Source organism: Miniopterus natalensis, chromosome 9 (assembly GCF_054644295.1).
Source record: "Miniopterus natalensis isolate mMinNat1 chromosome 9, mMinNat1.hap1, whole genome shotgun sequence".
Taxonomy (NCBI): domain Eukaryota; kingdom Metazoa; phylum Chordata; class Mammalia; order Chiroptera; family Miniopteridae; genus Miniopterus; species Miniopterus natalensis.
The window spans coordinates 30096631-30118167 of NC_142089.1; the positions used below are offsets into that span (position 1 = coordinate 30096631).

The window sequence follows — 21537 nt, forward strand, 5'->3', positions numbered from 1 at the left end:
TGCTATCCCACGTGGATCACAAAATGGAAAGAGTATAGGTCTGGGCACTTACTACCTACGGGCTCTTGGTAAGTCAAATCACCTTTCTGAGCCTTCGGCTCCCTTGGCAGTAAAATGAAGATGGTGAGTCCCACCCTCCCAGCCTCACAGGGCTGTGCCACAGACCACATGTGTCAAGGCATGGCGACACGTTTTGCTACTCATTGCATTTTGTGTCACTAATCCTTCAAAAATCAGAAGGAGTCCCAATGATAAGACAAAGAATTTTCTTTGTTTGCTGCCATCTTTTCCCAGTCTTTGTCCTGATGAAAGAATGCAATCACTTCTGTCTAAACAAACGAACAAAAAAAAGCAAAGATGTGAGAACAGAGAGCAGGAAGGGTCAGGGACTAGGCAAGAAAGCGACCCAGCTCCATAGGCGAGGACAGACCGTGCGAGCACCTGGGCTCACAGAGCGTCTGAAGGCTGGGAACCTGGGTTGGGACAGGGCAGCTCAGGGAATCCCGCCCATTTCCACAGACAGTCACTGGGCTTTCCCAGCAGGCGGGGGACCCTGCGGTAAACTGCATGTGCCAGGTTGGCTGAGTGGGTAGAGTGGAGCAGGACCTGTGAGTGCCAAACCCAATTAGGAGAAAAGAATGCCTGCTAGGGTGATGTCACCATTGTGCTGAACTGTATCACCGGGGGGACATGGTAAAGAGATAATGCCGGAGTTTCAGAAATGCAGTCTTTCAGGTTTCACCCTGGACCTGCTGCAGCAGATACATTTTCATAAAATCCCTGAGTGATTGGTATGCACTTTGAGAAGCATTCCTTCTACATGATGTAAATTTTCAAATAGAAAGGTATGCCTGCTTGGAGAGGTTGGTAGAACTCAGAGCAATTAGTGCTAAATAATTTTAAAATTCTGTAGATGAGCAAAGAAACAGTTTAAAATGTGTACCTTAGTGTTTTCAGTGAAACAACAACCACCACACACCCAATGTATCTTAAGGAAACAATCAGATTAGGAATATTAATGACCAAACATTTTTACAAGATGTAGAAAGTTCCTATTATTTATTAAGAAGGGATAACTGAAATGGAACCTTGTGCAAACTGTATCCATGTTCTTCAGATAAAAAAGGAAGGAAGGAAGGGACACAAGCCCTTCCCTTCCTTCCTTCCTTCCTTCCTTCCTTCCTTCCTTCCTTCCTTCCTTCCTTCCTTCCTTCCTTCCTTCCTTCCTTCCTTCCGACTCTTACACATGGTAATTTATGTACACCATCTCCTTTCTCATATGCTGGTCTCTCTGAGCTAGGAAACTAAGAAAGTAGAAATAAAGTAGAAAATGAATAAACTAAGAAAGTTTCAAATAGGGGGTGTCTGTCCAAGGGACCCTAGGCTGCCCTAAGCTGCCGAAAGCACTGGTCAGAGACCAAAATATCCCTGGCCTTGGGGCCTTCCAGGATACACCCAAGGACAAGAGCCTACAGTTTCTAGGGGCTCTGTTATATAGTGGGTGTAGTCAATAACGCAAGGACTGCAGAGGCGGACAGACCTTTGAATTCTGTCTCTACCGTGCACTAGCTGTGTGCTCTTTGGAATGTCACTTGACATTTCTGAGTCACAATTCTCTCAAATGTAAAATGGGGTAATAATAAGGAGTGATGATACTAACCTTACAGAATTGTGAGAATTAAAGCATATAATATAGGTAAAGCACTAATCCCAGGCCAGTGTTTAACAAAAATGAGCTCCCTTCCTCTCCAAGGGAATTCCAAGACTAGGTAGAATGAAGTTTCTAAGAGGCCTCCTGGGCTAAGACCTTCATTCTGGGGCCTGTGTTTGAGGTACTCTCTTTTCTCCTGAGTTAGGGAAGAATCCTCCCCATCTTCAATAACAGGTCTTAAGGAAGAAAGACATAGAGAGAACAACTCTGGAAGGTCTGGGTATCTGAGCCCTCCCGTTTCCCTTCCAATCAGAGCTAGGAAAGATGACTGGCAAAGAGGGAGGCTAGGTCAGGCTTTGTCATCATGGCTGGGACAATCACCCCCAACATTTGCCTGTGCATTCTAATATTTCAAAGTTTTATGACATCTCTGATTCTCTTCTATTCCCAGAACCCCCCAAGAATCATGTAGGACCAGCAGAGCAGTGTGAAGTAGTGGAACCCCGAAACTGGCCGCAGAAAGGCCTGCATTCAGATCCCAGCTTTTCTGCTTACCAGATATGTCTTTAGGCAAATGACTGATCTTTTCTGAAATTCAGTTTTCAAATATAGAAATAGGAGATTTCATAGTGAGAATTAAATGGTATTTGCAAAGTCTGTAATACAGTACTTGATACATGATAGGGACACAATAAATTTTAGCTCTTATAATTATTAGGATGAATACAAGGAGTCCCATCTTAAAAATGAGCAGTTTGAGGCTTAAAAAGATCAAGACTCATTCAAGGCTTGTGATTTCCAGCCTGGAGCTCTGTCCACTTCGTGAAAACTTTAGAGGGACTGCTGATCAGTGGCTCTGAGCGCAGAGAGCTTTACCTGCCAAAGGTCCAGGCCAAGAACACTGATGTTATAATAGTGACAAATGGTAGGGTCAGGCTTATATTTAGGGTTGTCTATTTCTGGATGAATCCACTCTCCCTGGTAATTGGGATTGTCAATGATTCGAGGTTTCCATTGTCCCTAAGCAAAGAAACAAGAGTGAACGTGGCATTAGTAGTTTTTCGTTCTTCTCATGCAATGAAAAAGACCAATCAATTTATAAGGACAATGTGTATTAGGCATACAGATTCAGAGCAGGATTCCTAGAACTTCTTTCCCTTTCTTGGAGCTAATGCACAAAACTTTTCCAAGTTCCTCTGTCTATGCAAAGGGAGCCAAACAAGGTGGCAGAGACTCATCTTGAGCCTGGTCTAACTTCTCTGCATAAGTTTGTTCATGAAGTTAAGAAAATGTGGCTTCACAGGGAACACCATCTAAGGACTCTGGCACTTGGGGCTATTCTCTTCCTGTGGTAGCATGGGAAACTGGCCAAATAAAATCATGGTTACTTCAGTCAGTTTTATCTCTGGACCATTTAATAGCTGATTCCTTTAGTTCCCTCTTGCTTCTGACATGAGGTCAAGAGTTAGACCTTAAAAAGAAGTTCCCCCATACCCCAACACCTTTGGCTTACTCACGTGCTATGCCTTCCCTTTCTGGACCATTTCTGAGACTCCCAGTTCCTGACCCCAGACAATTTCCTGTTTTGATCATGTTCCTTTGGCTGCTTTTCACCACCGTGGATAAACACCTAGAGCAGCCTGGACCCCTGCCTCCTAGCACTGACCTTCACTAGCCTACCTTCTCCCCGGTAGGCACAGTCCTGGGGGTAAGGGGGTGGAGAGGCCACAGGATCTCAGAGTTTCTGTTTTATAAGTCAAAATTTACATCTCTTCTGTCTTATTTCTTACACCTATTGGACGGAGAGACCTCCTCACCTTATACTTCAGGTTTGGTATCAACGGCCCTTCCCACTGTCCATCCATCGCCTCATCCCAGTCATCTGGCTTCTTGGCGTCTGGGTCTGGGATGTACTCAAAGTCCTCCCAGTCCTAAAACAAGATGTTTCTCCATGAGGATGGATGGGTAGGCTGGGATGAAATTGGGATCCAGAATATAGTCAGGCTGGACCTGCTCCCTACTCCTACCACCTTCCTGTCCTTACCCCTATGAAAGCCCAGTTCAGAAATCTGCAGACAAACCCTACACAGGAGAAAAAAGCCTTTAAACGACTCCACCCCCCCCACCCCCCTCTAGCTCACTATCATGCTGACCTTGAGTACTTTAAGCTCAAATAAGATGGAAATTTCCCTTGTTTCTGACCCTCCCTCAATCATGCGCCTCTACTGTCAGAACAGATCTTCTAGCCTGGGTCCCTCTTCCTAAAAGCCTCTCTTGGTGACCTGCCTTGTACCCCAGTATGCTCCCAGACCTGTATCAGTCCTCCCTTGTACCCTAGGTCCATTCTATTTTCCAAGACAGTCACAAACAGCTTATCCCAACATTCATATTTCTTCTGCTTTGAAGCCTCCTAAGTGTTTCTGTTTACCTGACAGTTCACCTTGGAGCTGACCATTTGCCCAGACTGACTGAAGGCTTCAATGCCCAGCCCATTAGATTCACAGTCATTCAGCAGCATTACCACTTGGAAAGTTCACTGGTTGCTGGGCTCCCTCAGCTGCTTTGTGATTCCTGAGACACAATAGTTAGCATCTTATCCTGGAGGCTATTGTCTTTACAGTGCCTCGCTTATCTAACTAGTTTCCATCTTCTCCAGGCTCACTCAGCAGGGAGCATAGATACCTGAAATATCTCCCCTCTTCCTCAGGTCTTCAGCCAACCCTGACTACATCAGGGGCATAGTCCTCAGGAGGAGGTTGGTATTGCTGCCCTGCGCCTGTTTGCTGGGCCTAGAAGAAACCTAGCCCTTAATTTTCCCGTGGTGCTAAAGGCCCAGTCACTTCATCTGGACATCTGCCTTAATGCCCTGACCATAACTTCCTCCTCCTGGAATTGGGGCCCTTTGCTGAATCTCCTGCACATGGCTGAGCCACTGCCTGCCTCTCTGCAGGTCTCTCCTTAGGAATTGGATTCCAGCTTCTGGGTGTCATGCTGCCCCTTGCTGAACCCTGAGCATCTCCTCTGCATGAGGCTGAGTCTGCTCTGACCTGTGGAGTAGCAACATAGTAGGTGAGGCCCTTCATGACCTGGCTCCAACAGACCATTCCAACCTCATCTCCCATCACTCCCCACCTTGAACTTTATGCTCCTAAAGTACTAAACTGCTGCTTTCAGTTCTTCACACAGCCATGTTACTTTCCACATAACTGTTGAGCCTTTGCTCTTGCTGTTCCCTGGGTGTGAAATATCTTCCCTCCAACCGAATTTCCCACTTCCCTCTAGTGAATTCATGGTTTGAAATTCAGTACATTATTAACATTTAAGTGCTGTATATTAAGGACTCATTATGTACCAGGCACTATATTATGAATATAAATAGCTCATTTAATCTTCATAACAACCTTTGCACTCAGGTGTTATAATAATCCCTGTTTATGAAATTGACTTTCACAGCAGTTATATTCCTTGCCCAAGGCCTAACTATTAAGTTGTGGTCTCACAGTTAGTGAATAATGGAATTCAGACTCAAACCAGTATCTATCTTACCCCAGAGTCCATGTTTCCAACCCCAAGGTTAACTCAATCACTCAAGCGTTGCCTTCTCCTTCCCAGACCATCGCCTGCACCCCAACTCAGGCTGGGTTAGGAGCCTTTCTAGGAGCTCCCACAGGATTTGCTTCCCTGATTCTCAGCACAAATTACACAGTGTGACCTTTGTGCACTATCTGCATCCCCTACTAGATTCTGAATCCCAGAAGTATTTTCAGTCACTGGATTGTCCTATTCATAGCTATATCCAGTAGAGCTTCCCAGTGAATGATAATGAATCAATAAGTATACTCCACACACACCCTCTATCAATACTGTCGGAGTCAAAAAGAGATTCCAGTTCAAATCTTGGTTCTAATGTATGTGTGCTTGGGTAAGTCATTTCATTTTCTAAGTGTCAGTTTCCTTATCCATAAAATAGGGATCATAGCACACTGCTCACAGAGGATGCCAGAAGGGTCAAGAGATCTTTAACAAATGTGAGTTTCTTCCCTCTTTTCTCCATGTTTCTTTGGGTGTCAATATTTAGCTGGATACCTCCTTGAGAGATTGAGGGCCTCAGTCTCTGCTCGGCTGTTCCCAGTCTCCTTCTCCCATCCCCACACCTGAATCCCCACCTGCTTCCCAGCCAAACGCCCTCTGACCTCAGGTTTCTTATCTTCAGGATCCTCTATTTGCAGACGTTCATCCCATTTCCTTGGTTTCCGGGCATAGGGGTCTTTTATCTTTCTGGGAGGCAAGAAGTTCCAGTCATCCTCCAGATTCCCTGCTGCTACTTGCTTATTGTCAATTTTAACCCCATAAGTAGCATTGGGACGAATGATCAGAGTGTATAGGTGAGTGTCTTTGTTGATCTAGAAAGGGAAGAGGGAATATTTTAGTTCCACATTGGACATCTTTAGATCTCAAGCATTAAATGTACCACCTGAAAGAGACTCTCAGTTCCTGAATTCCACCCCCACTTATTCATAAACACACTTTACCACATCCCTCATTCAATTTCTCTGGTTAACCCAGTAGAGACTCTCAGTCTCATTCTCCGAAGTACACACTCCTCTGGTCTCCCTTAGCTCCCATCTTTCTCTGCATCACAGTTCTGGTCATTCTCTGATCTTGTCTCTTTTTCTGTCTGTCCCCCTGGGCTGTGAGCTTCTCAACCGCAGGGCCCCATGTCTGATTCCTCTGTTGTATCTGCAGTTTCCAGGACAAGGCCTAGCCTAGAGGAGGATTCAGGGAGCCTCTATGGAGAAAGAAGAGAAGAGGAATCTCTTTCCCTGTACAGTCTTTTTGGGGAAAGCCTTGAGCCTGAGCACAAGCTCTCCAATGACCCAGGCTCTATGGGCTTCTGTAGACTTAGTTCCTGCCTCTCCCCTGTACCAAACTTTTTGCAGTGCTATTCTTCCTTAAGTCTTCTAGACTTTTCTCACTTGATTACCTGTTATAGAAATAGATTTGTGTGTGTATTAGAGTCAGGAATATAAGTTTGATGTATGTATTAGATTTGAAATAAGTAACTTCATCTTGTGTGACCGAGTGTAATTGTGAGGCCTGCGTGCCACGATAAGATTAACACTTTGTAGCCCTGGCTTCCAAGCAGGCCCGCGCTCTGTAGGACCCTGATAAGACACACTGAAGACGCACCACACCTTCAACCCAGCTGTTAAAAGCAGGGGCTTTTCGGCCACATCTTTGGATGCTTGTCTGCCCTCCACAGACTTCATCCCCAGCTCCGGGAAAGCTGACCCTGCCTTGCTCTGCCCCGCACCTCTCTAGGAGAGCTTCCAGAGGGCTGCAGTGACCGACGCTGTTGCGGCCGCACCCCCAGACCTTGTGTGTGTCTTTCAGCGGATCCTCCGGGTGGCCTGCTGGTGCCAAGAACCATTGGGAACTGGTAAATAAACCCTGTGTGATTTGCTTCATGTTTGTCTCTGTCTCCCTTCTTGAAACTTGAATTATTGGCTCGGTCTTATTGAATTAAAGTGTCTCTCGACCCTCACGGTGGTATAGCCACGTATTGGGAGTTAGACCACCTGCGTTTATGTCTCCAGAGAAACTGGGACATTACCTCGTCCAGGAATTCAATCCTCCCTAAAAGAGTCATACTCCTTTACAAGACTAATTCATGTTCTTCTTTCCAACTGCAAGGAGAAAGCATTTCTTAAGTCTCCAGGTTGGGTAGGGGGCCTCCTGTGTGTTTCCACAGACCCTGATCATACAAGGTGGTCACTCTCCTTTGCTTCACTCTAACCTTCACTGTGAGTTCTGTGAAGTCAGGGGACATGTCTGGCTCACTCTATTCCCAGCCCAAGGCCCAGGAAAGAGTTGGCATTCTGTGAATGCCTACTGAGTTGCTGATGAAATCCAGCTATTATCCTCTAGCCAACCTAGGTCTCTCTACCCTGATGTTACCGAGATAAACTCACCCCCATTAAAAATTTAAAAAAAGAAAATTTTCAATTACAGTTTATATTCAATATTATTTTGTATTAGTTTCAGGTATACTGCATAGTGTTAGACAAACATATACTTTACAAAGTGTTCCCCCCGATTTTTCTAGTACATACTTGGCACCATACATAGTTATCACAATATTATTGGCTATATTTCCTATGCTGTACTTTAAATCCCCATGACTATTTTGTAACTACCAATCTCTGCTTCTCAATCCCTTCACCTTTTCCACACAGTCCTCCACCCTCTCCCTTTTGGCAACCATCAGTCTGTTCTCTATAAGTCTGTTTTGTTTGTTTGTTTATATTGTTCTTTAGATTCCACTTATAAGTGAAATCATATGGTATTTGTCTTTCTCTGACTGACTTATTTCACTTGGCATAATACCCTCTAGGTCCACCCATGCTACCACAAATGGTAAGATTTCATTCTTCCCAACCCCCGTTTTTAAGCCCTGCATTTCCCATTTGCCTCATCCTTTCCAAAATCCAGCAGTGGGAACTAGGCCATGCCAAGCATTGTTCCAAGAGAGGGCCTTATGTGTCTTCCTAGACTTTTGGGTCAACTGCTCCTGTGTGAACTCCTGTAATTTACAGTACTTTTCTAGGTCTATTTTTTAATCTGTAAAATGGAGACAATAGTATTCAATTTGCAGGGGTTTTGTAAGGATTAAGTGACATAACATATATTAAAATGCTTTTTCTTCCCTCTAGGCCGAGGACCAGCCCACACACTTACCCTGCACTTGATGGTCTTCTCGTTCTCATGGTATTTCCCTTGGTAACGAAGGATGACCTGTACTTTGTTGTTGTCAAAGCCACAGATGTCAGGGCCTGGAAATTAAACCCCAATGTATGATTTTACGTCACTTTTAGGCAGTTTGCCTGGTCTGAGGCCAAAACAGACATAGCCTGTATATTAATCAGAGTCCCAGTAGGAAATAGCACACTCATTTTTAGAATTATTTGAGGAAAATTTAATAAAGGAACTATTTACAAAGGTCAGGGCAGGACATTGAAAAAACTTAAGGAATAGTGCTATGCTCTGGGCTAGCAACAGTAGGGCTATTCCTACCCCTAAGCCTTGAAGGAGTGAGGAGGAGTGGTTTCCAGAGCTCAGAAGAAAAAGGGTCCTGTGGAGAGGGCAGCCAAAAGAGAAGCTGTGACTTTCATTTGAGGGACACAACTCTCTTCCCCTCCCTCTGATCTCCTGCCAGGGTCCCCATTGACTGAACCCAACCAGAAGCCCCTCCTATGCCAGACACTTTGCCTTTTAATTCTCACAAGTGGGTGCTGCTATCTCCACTTTTAGCTGAGAAAACTGTGGCTCAGAAAAGTTAAGCACCTTGCCCAAGGTCAAACAACAAATAAGGAGCCTCGTTAAGATTAAAACTCAAATTTACCTAGAAACAGCCTGAGGCTCTTTCTGCTTTGTGAAAGCTTTAGAGGGAACTGTTAATCAGTGGCTCTGAGCCTGGAGAACTTCACTTGACAAAGGTCCAAGAATAGGTTTCGTGTGTGTGTGTGTGTGTGTGTGTGTGTGTGTGTGTGTGTGTTTCCAACTTGTTTCTTTTTCATTTTTGTAACTGAATTTATTGAGGTCACATTGGTTAATAAAATTATATAGGTTTAAGGGGTACAATTCTATAATACATCATCTGTATATTATGTTTTCAACACCCAAGTCATGTCCTCTTTCCAAGAATAGGTTTTAACCTAGTTTTTCAATCTCATTTCCCATTTGCTCTCTATCAAAAAAACCAAAAAAAACACACAGATGTGCCCTAGCCATACTGGTCTCACTGTTTTTCTGTTTGCCTTTGAATTTCATGCCTCTGAGTTTTTTTCACACATTGTTTCCTCTGCCCTCATTACATTTCCTTCATCTCCTTCTCTGCTTATTAAAGTCTAAGTCATTCTTCAAAGAACAATTAATACCTCCTCCCCAAAGTCCCCAGTTGAACTGAGTCATGCCATCTTTTGTGACCTCATAGCAACTCACCAACACGTTTTTCAAAGCACGCCTTTCATTCTGCCTTTTAAGAAATTATTCACATGCCTGTGTCCCCACCAAACAGAAGGTGAAAGGGTGGAGTAGAAAAAGCACAGGCTTTAAAGCCAGACAGACTGGATTCAAATCCTGGCTTGCAATTCCCCACCTCGGGCAAATCTCTCGCCTGTTTCCTCATCTGTAAAATGGAGATGATAACAGCCCAAACTTGTTGGGTTGTTTGAGCACTGAATAAATAATATTCACATGAAAAGAAAAAAAAATCATCTTTAAATTTTTATTTCCGATTTCCCTACTACAACTACCATGTACATATGTATAAACTCCTTGTTAGATGGGTGGATTCTGAAGAAAAGAGAGATGAGCAACGGCACACATTTTAGACACTCAAAGTGCTATATTGCTCTACATATGAGATAGACCGAAAGGTAAGAAAGAAAATCGGGGGAATGGAGATGCAGGCAGGAAAGGGCAAAGAGGCTAAAGAGAAAGATTTGGGCAAGAGCTTGAAGGGAGAGATCTGAAGTTCCATGAGAAAAGACAGAAATGTTTAAGGAGAATTTTAAGGACATTCTGCTGTGTGACATGTAGTGTAACCCTTTCCTCCAACTTCGTATAAAAATACTCAGTAAAATCCACATTCTTCATCAGTGCTGTGGGAGTTGGATTAGTGGTTGTCTGTTGGTTTTTCAATAGCAACATCATGAAAACTGGATTCGAGTTTGGAGCTCAGGAAAAGCCGGATTGCCTCAGGGAGGCCTAGTGATACACTGAGGTCACAGGGGCAACACTCTGGATGCGTTCCAGGTGCGTGATGAGAGCGATCCCTGACTCCTGAGCCTTTTCTCACCGAGGGCGGGAGGCTCCTTCAGAGCACTAAGGCTTGTTGTAATAGTCACGTTTAAAAGTGTCTACACAGCTTATGACCCCTTTCTCCTTTTCTGAAAACTGGAGCCTTGTTAATATGTGACTCTCCACTTCTGTGGTCTATTTATATTCACATTTAAGTTTAGAGTTGCTTTTTTCTGGTCTTTGAAGAGTCCTCCAACATAGAGGGGCGGAGCTATCACATTAGAAACTTCAGGTCACCCTGAGCCCTTATGACACCTGGGTGGCTCTCATTAAGGCTCCGCAGCTGACAGGGACTGCTCTCGCAGGGCTTACCAAACATGACGTAATACTCAGATTCCGAATGCATATCCTCCTGGTTCAGGGTGTCAGGAAAGAGTTTCACGTACCCGCCACCACAGTCGATGCCTTGCTCGTGTTTTACTGAAAACTGAACCACCAAGGTCTCGTTCTCATTGCTGAATGGCTTAAACCTGGTTGAGAGGGCATAAAACTTGGCATCTTCACTGGTCTGGAGACCTGGTAGCAGAGAGGACAGAACCGTGAGGCTTATATACCCAAAGAGCAGCCCGAGAGGCCCAGCACTTGGCCTCACCAACTTCTGGAACTTTCTTACACACCTACTGTGTGCTAGGCGCTGTGCTGGGTAGTTTACACACATTACCTTTTCCAAGCCTCAGAGCAACCCTGCAAATTGGGTATTATGTCCACTTCACAAAGTAAGAGTCTGAGTCATGGGGAGGTGAAGTGACCTGCCTAGAGCCACGTGGCTAATGAGGAACTAAAATGGGATTTTAAGCCATGTTTGTCTGATTCTTCCTTTCTCCTATACCACACCGCCCCTGATTTTCAAGAGGTACTTGAGCATGGTTTTGCAGCTTCACAAAGCAAAGCCTCATTTCGCCTGAGTCCCCCTGGGTGGCCAGAATCAGGCTCTGCCATGCTCAGCTGCTGTGGTAGAAAGAGGTTCGGCACTGCCTCTTAGGGCAAATAATAACCATTGCTAACATTTATTCAATTCTTCCTCTTTTCGTTCATGTGTATTACTGTTCTTAATCCTCATAACCACCCCATGAGGTGGGCTCTACTGATATCTGCACTTTATCGTGAAGTCATCGAGGCTGTTTCACGTGCCCAGGATCACACAGCCAGTCTGTCTGATTCCAGAGCCCCCACACTAAGGTTTGCCTCTTCCTCCAGAGAATATCAGAGCTGTAAGCGACCTCAGGGCCTTTCTAGTCTAACTACATTACTTCAAAGATGAGGAAACCAAGCCCCAGAGAGGAAAAGTTACTTAGCCAAGATCACACAATCACAAATGACAGGCATATGCCAAGTCTCCTGACTTCCAGGCCAGTTGTCTTTCCATCATTTCCTAGTGCTGTCCAGCTAACTGGTTATGACTCTGTCACTTTAACCCTCTAAGCCTCAGTTTCCTCATCAGCCAAATGTGGATGATGATTCCTACCTCCTAGGTTTCCCGTGAAAGTAAAAGGGTAAGAGATGTGAGAAGCACTTTGTACACTGTCAACATAAAATGCAAGGAGCTATCATGTTCGTGCTTGGTGAGGGTCCTTCTTCCATGAAGCTCTCTGTACTTCCCTGCATCATGCTTGGTTACAACCAGGTTTATTTCAGTCTCTTTGAATAAGTTTTAAGCTCCTGAAGAGCAGTGGAATCATTATATTCCCAGCATCTAAGACAAGGTCAGGCATAGAAGAAATGCTCAATAAGTATGTGTTCAATTGCGCAGAAGGATCACAAGTGCTGACTCAGATGTCTCTTGAGCATTTATTGCACACCAGACTCTGGCTAAGCACTTTCATGTCTGACACTGTGTTAGGAGCTGTCTGTATTTTAAAGAGTATGCTTACTTCCTCAAAGAGCTCTGATGAGGCTACAGCAGCCAGAAAAGACGTCTCTGGAGGAGGGAGTGGGCACAAGGAAAAGAGCACTGAACCTGTGGCCAAAGACCAGGCTTTGAATCTCTCCTCTACCAAACCTTGCTACGTAGCCCAAAGTAATCCCCACTCTCTCTGAGCCTCATTTGTTCCCAAGAGCCCTTCTAGACAACCAAGGGAACCTAATGAACCTGACAGAGATGAGCTGTGAGGAGCATCAACCAAGTAATCAAACTGAGGGGGTGGGTGGCTGTGCAGACTGCCTTCAGAACCACTAAGAAGCAGGCATCTCATGGGTCACTCAGTCTCCAATTCTCTCTCCTCTGGAAACAATTTTCCAGAGTGGATTTAAATGAGATTTGAAATGCTCAAGTTAGTTAATAATTTTCCCCTTTAATAAACATGAAAATGAGATTCATAACAGTAGCCAGGATAGAGAAGACGGGAAATCACTCCAAAGGACAATCAATGAATATTCTATTTATAGGACAAAAGCTTTCTCAGACAAAAAACCCTTGCCTGCAGACTTTGCTCTCATGGCTCTCCCTGCCCCTTAATATCATTTGGCTCCCAGTCCAATGAGCATGGCAGGTGATGATTATTGTCTCCACCAAGGCTCAGAAAGAGAAAAGACTTGCCCAAATGATGCAGCGAGTTGTGGGAGTTAGCCCTAGGTCTGTGTGTCCCACTCTCTGTTGTACCAAGCTGCTCTAGGGGAGAGCAACATTTAGAAGTTATAGAGTGTTTTTTCCTGTTTCAAGTACAGTGTTACATAAAAAATTCTAGGGCTGGGGAAAGCAATATAGTCCAGTGGTAATGAACATAGTCCTGGGTCAGACCTAGAACCAGATCTCAACTCTGCTTCTTGCCATCTGTGTATATCTTTGGGCGAAATTACCCCACTTCTCTGAGGCCTCTCTGCAAAACTAAGCACATAATAGTAACCATCTCATGAAATTGCTAGGAAGATTCATGGGGATAATGCATATAAGGGCTTAGTTTTAAATACCTATATCAGTAAATATGTTATTATTTTTGTGGAGTTCATTCTTCATTTACAACTTTTTCTTAATTCTAAGAAAGAGAGATGAATTGGTAATCATGGATAAAAACAACTATAAAAGTCAGATTTTTTTTTCCAATTAGTACATTTCTGAATTCCAGTATTTACCTTTATCTTTTTCTTTGTCTCCATAAAATTTTCCCGCAGTGAGCTGAAATTTACCATAATCCGGCCTATGTTTAGATTCCACCCATCGTTTTTGCCATCCATCTGTGGGGTTAAGAAGAAAGAAAGCAATATATAGAAATTATTTGTGTTTTCTTAGAGACAACACAATGCAGCTAAGTCTGAGCAAGACTTATGAGATCAGTAAGGGAATATCAGGGGATAACTCCAATATTCCTGAAACACTTCTCTCTATCTGATGCCTGAATCCCACCAGGTGGTGTGGCTGGACTACCACATAGTTGAGCCGCTAATACCCCACCCCACCCTCCTCTATGAGAGTTAAGTCCTAAAACCCACCACGGAATATATAGCTGACAATCATGAGGCATTCTCATTAAAGCAGGTGGAAAAAACGTGGCTAGGGGGACTAAGCCCTTATACATACTTATGTTTAGAAAAATAAAATCAGCTCACCAAGTAAAGAGATTAGCAATACCATTTTATACTTCTTGAATTAGTAATGATGATATTGAACAATCAAATTCCATTTACCCTTTTTTATTGCTTAAACTTTTTAGACTCTCCCTTGCAGTTCCAAGGAGATGCTGATAGATTTGTTTTGCTTTGGCAAAGATGGCATGTAGACAAAGAGGCATTCTTTTTGGGACCTGGCACTCCATCCAAACATTCAGTGCCTTTTTAACTTTATGCCTCAGAGTTGCTGACTCCAACTTCCTGGGCCCACCATGGTCCCAGGGTTACAGGGCATTTGGCAGTTTGAGATGGAAGAGGCCTTGGGGGTAGCCTTTATTTCATTTCCTTCCTGCAGCTGAATGGCTATTTTTCAAATCCCACTACCCAATATCAAGGGCAATTGCCTTAACTCTGCCCAGGAAAGCCCCACATTAACACACATTTAATTAAACCACCCCTAGCTGGCTCTGACATCTCTTGCTACTCAAGTCTGATGACTCAACTACCCTCCTTCATGAGCCCCAGGGGGTGGGCTTAATTCCCATGGTCTTCTCCTGTCTCTCCCAAGATCTGTGTTAGACAGGCCAGGAAGTCTCAGTGACCACTTCACCCACTACTCCTGAGGGCAGGGTCCCAGGAGGTTCTTTCTCCCTAAAGTTGCTGTGTTTTGAATGTACTTTTAATCTCTACACTACATGGCTTCCCATAAGGTCATATGTGTGAAAAGCCCTTTATAACCTAAAGAGTTTGCAATAAATGTAAGTCAAAGTACTTTTCAGTTTTTCTTTACAGTTTGTTTAAAAAGTGGGCATTAATAAGAGCCTCTATGCTAGAAATAAAAGAGAATACAAGTCATTTACTTACATATTTACAGAGCAACTATACTGTGCCAGTGTGAGTGCTAGACATCAGGGTACTAACAAGACATAATTCCTTGAGCCCTCAAGCCCTCAAGGAGCTCCCAATCTAATGAGAGAGACAGGCAAATAAAGTGTCTGCTTTTCTTATTTTATATTTCTTGATTTTTCAAAGTAAAATAATTTATTATAGAAAATGTAGAAAGCCCAAAGGAAGCAAATAAGCAATAAAAACACCCATAACCTACCTCCCAGAGATGACTATTGTCAACATTTTTATATATTTCTTTCCAGCCTTTTTAAAAATTTTCTGTATGTTAACAATGGCCCCTCTTGCCTCCACATCCCTGCAGCCTCTGGAGAGATCCTTGCCATCTGGAGAGAGTTTGTGCTTGAGACCTGGAAAGGCCAGCTGGATTAGGCCTCTTTGGTCTGGGCATCTGTCCAGGATGATTTTTCTCCAGGGCCAGCATGTCTAAGATCCACAATCCACAGATGATCCCAATGCCTTATCAGTCTGAGGCCTGAACAGCAGGCTGTTCCTCAGCCCTGCTGGGCTGTCTTCAGTGGGTCTGAGCCAACTGGGTACAGAGGCCCTTTGTCTCAGAATATCTCTGTGGCCAAGTTTTCATGGTCAAATCTGAGGGCTGACAGAATTAACATTCACACACACACCTTGTGACTTCTGTATCATTCAGCCCCTCATCTGAATTCCAGTTTTCTTCTGCTTGATTCTGTACTTTTACCATGACCACAGCCAACACCATTAGCTCTCCCCTCACCCTTATTTGTATCACCAATTCAATGATTCTCCAATCAACCAACCTTCCTGCATAGTTTAATGTAGGTTGTAGATAAACTAAAGCTTATCTTTTCAGATGCCAATATTTTGTCTACCATTTTCAATGAAAATTAGTAACCTATGCAAGGCCTGGGAATCCAAAAGCTCATGTTGTCCCTAAGGCCACTGGTATTATTACCTGCTGGCCACCTGATACTTGACAACTTGCAGCAGTGGTCAATGTAGCATTTATGGAGATTAGAGACCTGAGTTCAACAAACATCTCTGCCACTGACTCGCCGTTTGACTTTGCGAAAACCATCTTTCTTCTCTGGGTCTCTGTTTCCCCATCTCTACAATGAGAGGGTTGGATTCTAAAGGCCTGGCACACCCTCTGGTTGCTGAGCTGCTCTGTGGCCTAGAATAGCCTGGGAAAACAGTAGAAAGCAAGGGGCCTGAATCACAGCCTTCCACAAACCCATTAAATGACTCTGTCATGTCATACCCTCTCTGGACCTCAGTTTTCTCACCTGTAAATAGGGAGAAAGAGGCCATTTAGGGCTAAACTCTTAGCACCCTTTCAGTTCTGATATTTAAAGTATTTAAGATTTATCTTCCTTGAGGCTACTAAGCACTTAAAATGTGAGCTAAGAGGCCTTCAACTTACTGGGCTCTTGGAGGTAGTGGGGTGGGGGGCATGAATAATGTAAGAAAAATCAGTTCAATCTCATACAGTCCTGGGTTCAAATCCTGGCTTTGCCATTTAATAGCTGTGTGGCTTCAGGCAAATTATTCAACTTCTCTGAGCGTCAGCTATGTCTGTAGACTGGGAAAAATAGTAACTACTTTGAAGAGTAAAGTGTGTAAAGCATCATCATGCCTAGTGAGCAATACTGTGCTTAAAAAGGCATCAGATACAGCTTAGAGTTCAAAAGGAGAAAATTCAGTTCCAAGAAGAAATGGAAAGACAGACTAGTTCTCTTGATTTTTAATAGTTTTTATTAAAAGAGTAATGTAAGTTCATTGCAGCAAATAAAGTAAAAAATAAAGAAAAAATTAAAGTCATCTGAAATTCCATATTTACCATTTACATTTTGGTATATTTTCTTCTATTCCTTTTTTTATATACAAATATATTTTACATAGTGACAATATATACATTATATATGATTTGATACCTTTTATCATCACCAGAGATCTCTTCACCTCCGAAATCTCAAACTGAAACTCCCCTCCCCGATCGTGTCCTGTCCTCCTGTTCTCACATTCTGCTACTTGAGGTGCACCCGTTATTTCAGCCCCTCCATTTCTTCCCAGTCAAGTGGCTCCTCCCTGTCTAATTCTCATAGTCCTCCCTTCTCCCCTCCCTCCTGCCCTCTTTCCACAAACTTTTAATTGAACATTTCCTATGTTAAGCACTATACCAAGTGCATGGTTGTAAAGCAGAAAGAGATGTGGATCCCTCACCTTGCTACTCTTCTCAAATCTCTCCCTCATTTGCCTTTCTGCAAAACCCCCACCTATGTCATCCAAACTTTCTCCTTTCCTGTGCATCCCAAATTATCTACTTGAGTTCTACTCTATTTTCTCTCTTGGCCAGAATTCTCCAAAATATAGCCCCACCCATCCTATTCATTTCCCAGGTCCCCATCCACTCTTGGACCTACTGTAGTCAGCCTTCCACCCCCACCACTCCATTGAGTCATCAAATGGTCTCCTAACTATAAAATGCAATGAGTGCTTTCCAGGCTTGGCCTTACTTGGTCTCTAAACCACTTTTGACACTTGCTGTGTAACCTTGGGAAGGTCACTCAACTTCTCTGAACCTCAGTTTCCTCATCAGTGAAAGAGAGGTAATAGCATCTTCTGATAGAACTGTTGAGAGATTCAATAAAATAATGTATAAAGAAAAAAATCCACTTGTACACAATAGGCATTCGACAAAGATTGAATTGTGACTCACCAAGTTTGGTTTTCTGGGTCCTTGACAGCCTTGGCTAGTATGAGCATCCTAATCTCTGGAAAGGGTCATTTCCCAGGAAAATTCATTCATTCGATTAAAAAAAACTTTTTGAGCACCTACTATGTGCCAGTTCTAGGTTCTGTTCTAGGGGCTGCAGCTACAGCAATGAGCACAACAGAGAAGTGCTGTGTTCTCTGAGAGCTAATCTAAGGGTGAGGAGATAGACAGGCAACAAATAAACATACAAACAAGAAATGTATCATATAGTGAGGAGGATTCTAAAAAATTTAAGCAAGCAAAGGTTCACAAGGGAACTTTTAGGGATCATGAAAATGTTCTACACATTAATTGTGGCGGTGGCCAACAGGTGTATACATTTTTCAACATTCAGTGAATGATAGATATACTTTAAATAGGTGCATTTTATTATATATAGATATCTCAAAGGGTTGATTTAAAAAAATTAATTCATATAAAGGAATGCACTAGAACTATATAAGGGGGAATAATTTTTGAAGAGGAAACAAGAAAAGCCCCTCAAGAGGGAGACATTTAAGCAGAAATCTGAATGACGAGGAGGAGTAAACCTCATGAAGATCTAAGAGAAGAATATTCCAGGCAGAAATCACAGCAGGTGCAAAGGCCTTGAGATGGGACTGAACTTAAGAGTATCTGAGAAACAGAAAGGCGGCCAACATGGCTGGAATGTAATGAAGAAACAGGAGATAAGATTAGGAAGGTAAGCCCTGGCCAGGTGGCTCAGTTGACTGGAGTGTCTTCTCGTACACCAAAAAAGGGTTGCGGGTTCGATTCCTGGTCAGGGCACATGCCACACAGCCAGTGAGAGGCATCACTCCCTCAGCACATCCCTCTGACCTTTTTCCTTTCAGCATGAAAATTACATTTGGGGTTGTTTTCTTTAAGATAGACACTTGACTTCAACAATTACATGTCCTAAGTCCTATTGCCAGAACATTCTTGGAATATCAATTCTCTTTGGGATGGGATGGGATGGGATGGGATGGGATGGGATGGGATGGGATGGGATGGGATGGGGTGTGTGTGTGTGTGTGTGTGTGTGTGTGTGTGTGTGTGTGTGTGTGTGTGTGTGTGAAAGTTCAGCTCAATCATTCAATAATCCTTTCCTGGGCACTTTTAGCCAAGCATTGACTTTGATGCTGGAAACACAGAGGGGAATGAGGCAAATGGACAACCATGGTGTGAGCAAGGCTGACATAAAGGAAACATAGAGGCTGTGGACATAAGGGAGGCCTAGGCAAGGCTTCCTGGAGGAGGTGATATCATGCAGAGCAGCCTTTTTTGCACGTAAGTTGTTGGATTTTGTTCATGATTTTGGCCTCATCAACTGTCTTGGGGCTTGGGACTTGAAGCTCCTCTTTCTTTGATTTCAAAGAGTATTTCAGAAATATTTGTCAACAACACCCTTAGGCATGTCACTCCTGCCACACTGGGCAAGAGGAGTTCAGTCCTCGGGGAGGTGACTGCAAGTCTGTGCATGTTCTCTGCCTTTTGAGAGAAGGAACTGAGGTGTGAGTCCAGCCGCCCCAGGTAGGAGGGTGGGTGCAAGTGTTAGCAGTCAGAAGCTTAGCCTCACAGGCTAAGTATGTGTGCAAAGTATGGCTGAGGTCAAGCAGGAAATGGGGACCATCAACCTACCCTTCCAAGAGGCTTGTGCCTTACCAAAAGATTCCCCTACAGCCAGTCAGTGAAGCTGAAGGCTTCCTGCAACCCACTTTTTTTTTTTTTTTAAATATATCTTTATTGATTACAGAAAGAGGAAAGGAGAGGGAGAGAGAGAGATAGAAACAGCAATGATGAGAGAGTCATTGATCGAGCCCGCAACCCGGGCATGTGCCCTGGCCGGAATCGAACCCCGATCACCTGGATCCCAGGTAAATACTCAACCGCTGAGCCACGCCCGGCCGGGGCTGCGACCCACTCTTCAGCCAACTCCTAAACATCTCTCCTGTCTTCCCATCTTCTACATCACCCTCCAACATACAGAGACCCTTCCACCCCCACCCAGGCTTCTCCACTTTTCACCAAGAAGACTGCCATAGCCTCCCAGGCGTCTGTCTCCAATGTCAGCTTTGGTCAGCTTCACAGTGCATCCTGCGCATTTTGGCTGAGGTGCTCTTCCTAACACCGGGCCAGGTCCTGCCTCTCCCCGCCTACCACCTTCACGAGCTGCACACTGCTCAGCCAAAGGCCCAGCTCCCCAGCCCCCTCGATGGAGCCCATGCCCGCTCCCCGCCTCCCCTTCACACTTCCCAGTTCCCTGAAGATGCCACTGCTGGCTGTGTCCCAACTTAGACCCTTCGTACGTGCTTTTCTTCTCGGCTGGAACAGCCCTGTCTCCATCCCTGCCCATCTGATAAATTCTTATTTGTCCTTCAAAATGCTGCTTGGGTTTCGCCTTTGCCCTGAAAGCTTCCTGTCCAGTCCCCTCACCCGGGCTTATTCCACCCCTTCCTCTGACCACTTGTGTACCTTGTTCTCAACACAGAGTTACTTGTATCACAGATTGGGAAACTGAGTCACAGACAGGGGAAGGGGCTTGTTCGGGCTTTCCAGGTGGGGTAGGGACTCAAATTCAAAAGCTCCTGATTCCACCCTGGCCGGTGTCTTGGTTGGTTGGAGCTTCATCCAGTGCACCAGAGGGTTGCGGGTTCGATCCCTGGTAAGTGCTCATACCTAGGCTGCGGGCGCAGTGCAGTCAGGGTGAGTGCAGAAGGCAGCCTATTGATGTTTCTCTCTCACATCGATGTTCCTCTCTCCCTCTCTCTCTCCCTTCCTCTAAAATCAATAAATATATCCTCAGTTGACGATTTTTAAGTCCTGATTCCTAGGCAAGTCCTTTCTCCCCCCCCCTCACACACACTCACACACACACACACTCACACACACACACACACTCACACACACACAAACACACTCACACACACACACACACACACAGAGTATCTGGCGGTCTGAAACAGTACGCATGAACACGTGTCCTTAGATAAGTAAACTCTGCCACAATTCTCTGATGTTTCCTGAGGCATTCCAGGGAAGGGGCTGAACAAGGTGACCTCCAAGATCCTCTGAGCTCTAATAGTTTATGAAACACAAAGAATTTCACTATCACAATTAGTGCTCACATATTCCCTTTGGAGTTCACCTGTGTTTTTAGAATGAAGGACACACGCATTTATTGCACACCTACGGTATTCTAGGAAGAATGCTTTACATACCTTATCTCATTTAAGTCTCAGAACAAGTTTGCAAGATCCAAGTTGTTGTCCTCATTTTATACAGAAGGAAATTGAAACACAGACAGGGTAAGTTACTTGCCCAGGGTCACACAGCTAGGAAGGGATGAGCAGGAATTTGAACTACAGACAGCTGAGTTCAGGTGATGGACAAGGAGCAGGTCGGACCTGGTCTCTCCTCACCCCACCCCACAAACCCCCTCCCTCCACCTAGGGACTCCCTGCCCCCAGCCTGGCCTCTTACCCCCATCTTCAAACTCCTCGCGCAAGTAGACCTGGCGGCGCTGTTCCTGCATCCCCAGGGAGCAGGTGGCCAGCAGCAGCGACAGCAGCAGCGGCCCGTCCATCCTGTGGAGCCCAGCGTACCTAAGCCCGGCCTCAGAGGGACACTAGCCTGGCCAGGTGCTTCCTTGCCGCCGCCGCCTCTGCCTGGACCCCAGGGTGGGGGCCGGCATCACCCTCATCCTGCACCTGGCTGCCTCTCATTTGACGCCTTGGGCCTAATAAGGACCCCAGCCAATGGCTGGGGACCACGCACTGGGAGTGCTGGAGAATGGAGGTGGGAGGGCCCCACTAAGTGTTGAGGGAGCTACAGGGCACGGTCC

General features: G+C 44.6%; 1 protein-coding gene across 1 annotated transcript in view; it reads right to left on the reverse strand.

Annotated features, from left to right (window-relative positions):
- LOC107538021 (calreticulin-like) overlaps window positions 1-21258 on the reverse strand; it is a 28476-nt gene extending 7218 nt beyond the window's left edge. Inside the window, exons 1-7 of the mRNA XM_087820663.1 lie at window positions 21177-21258; window positions 13583-13684; window positions 10826-11029; window positions 8390-8484; window positions 5845-6054; window positions 3469-3582; window positions 2528-2671 (exon numbers count right to left, since the gene is read on the reverse strand). Coding sequence (XP_087676789.1) covers window positions 2528-2671; window positions 3469-3582; window positions 5845-6054; window positions 8390-8484; window positions 10826-11029; window positions 13583-13684; window positions 21177-21228 — 921 coding nt within the window. The 5' untranslated portion in view covers window positions 21229-21258. The remainder of the gene's footprint in view (window positions 1-2527; window positions 2672-3468; window positions 3583-5844; window positions 6055-8389; window positions 8485-10825; window positions 11030-13582; window positions 13685-21176) is intronic.
- Between the last annotated feature and the right edge of the window lie 279 nt (window positions 21259-21537).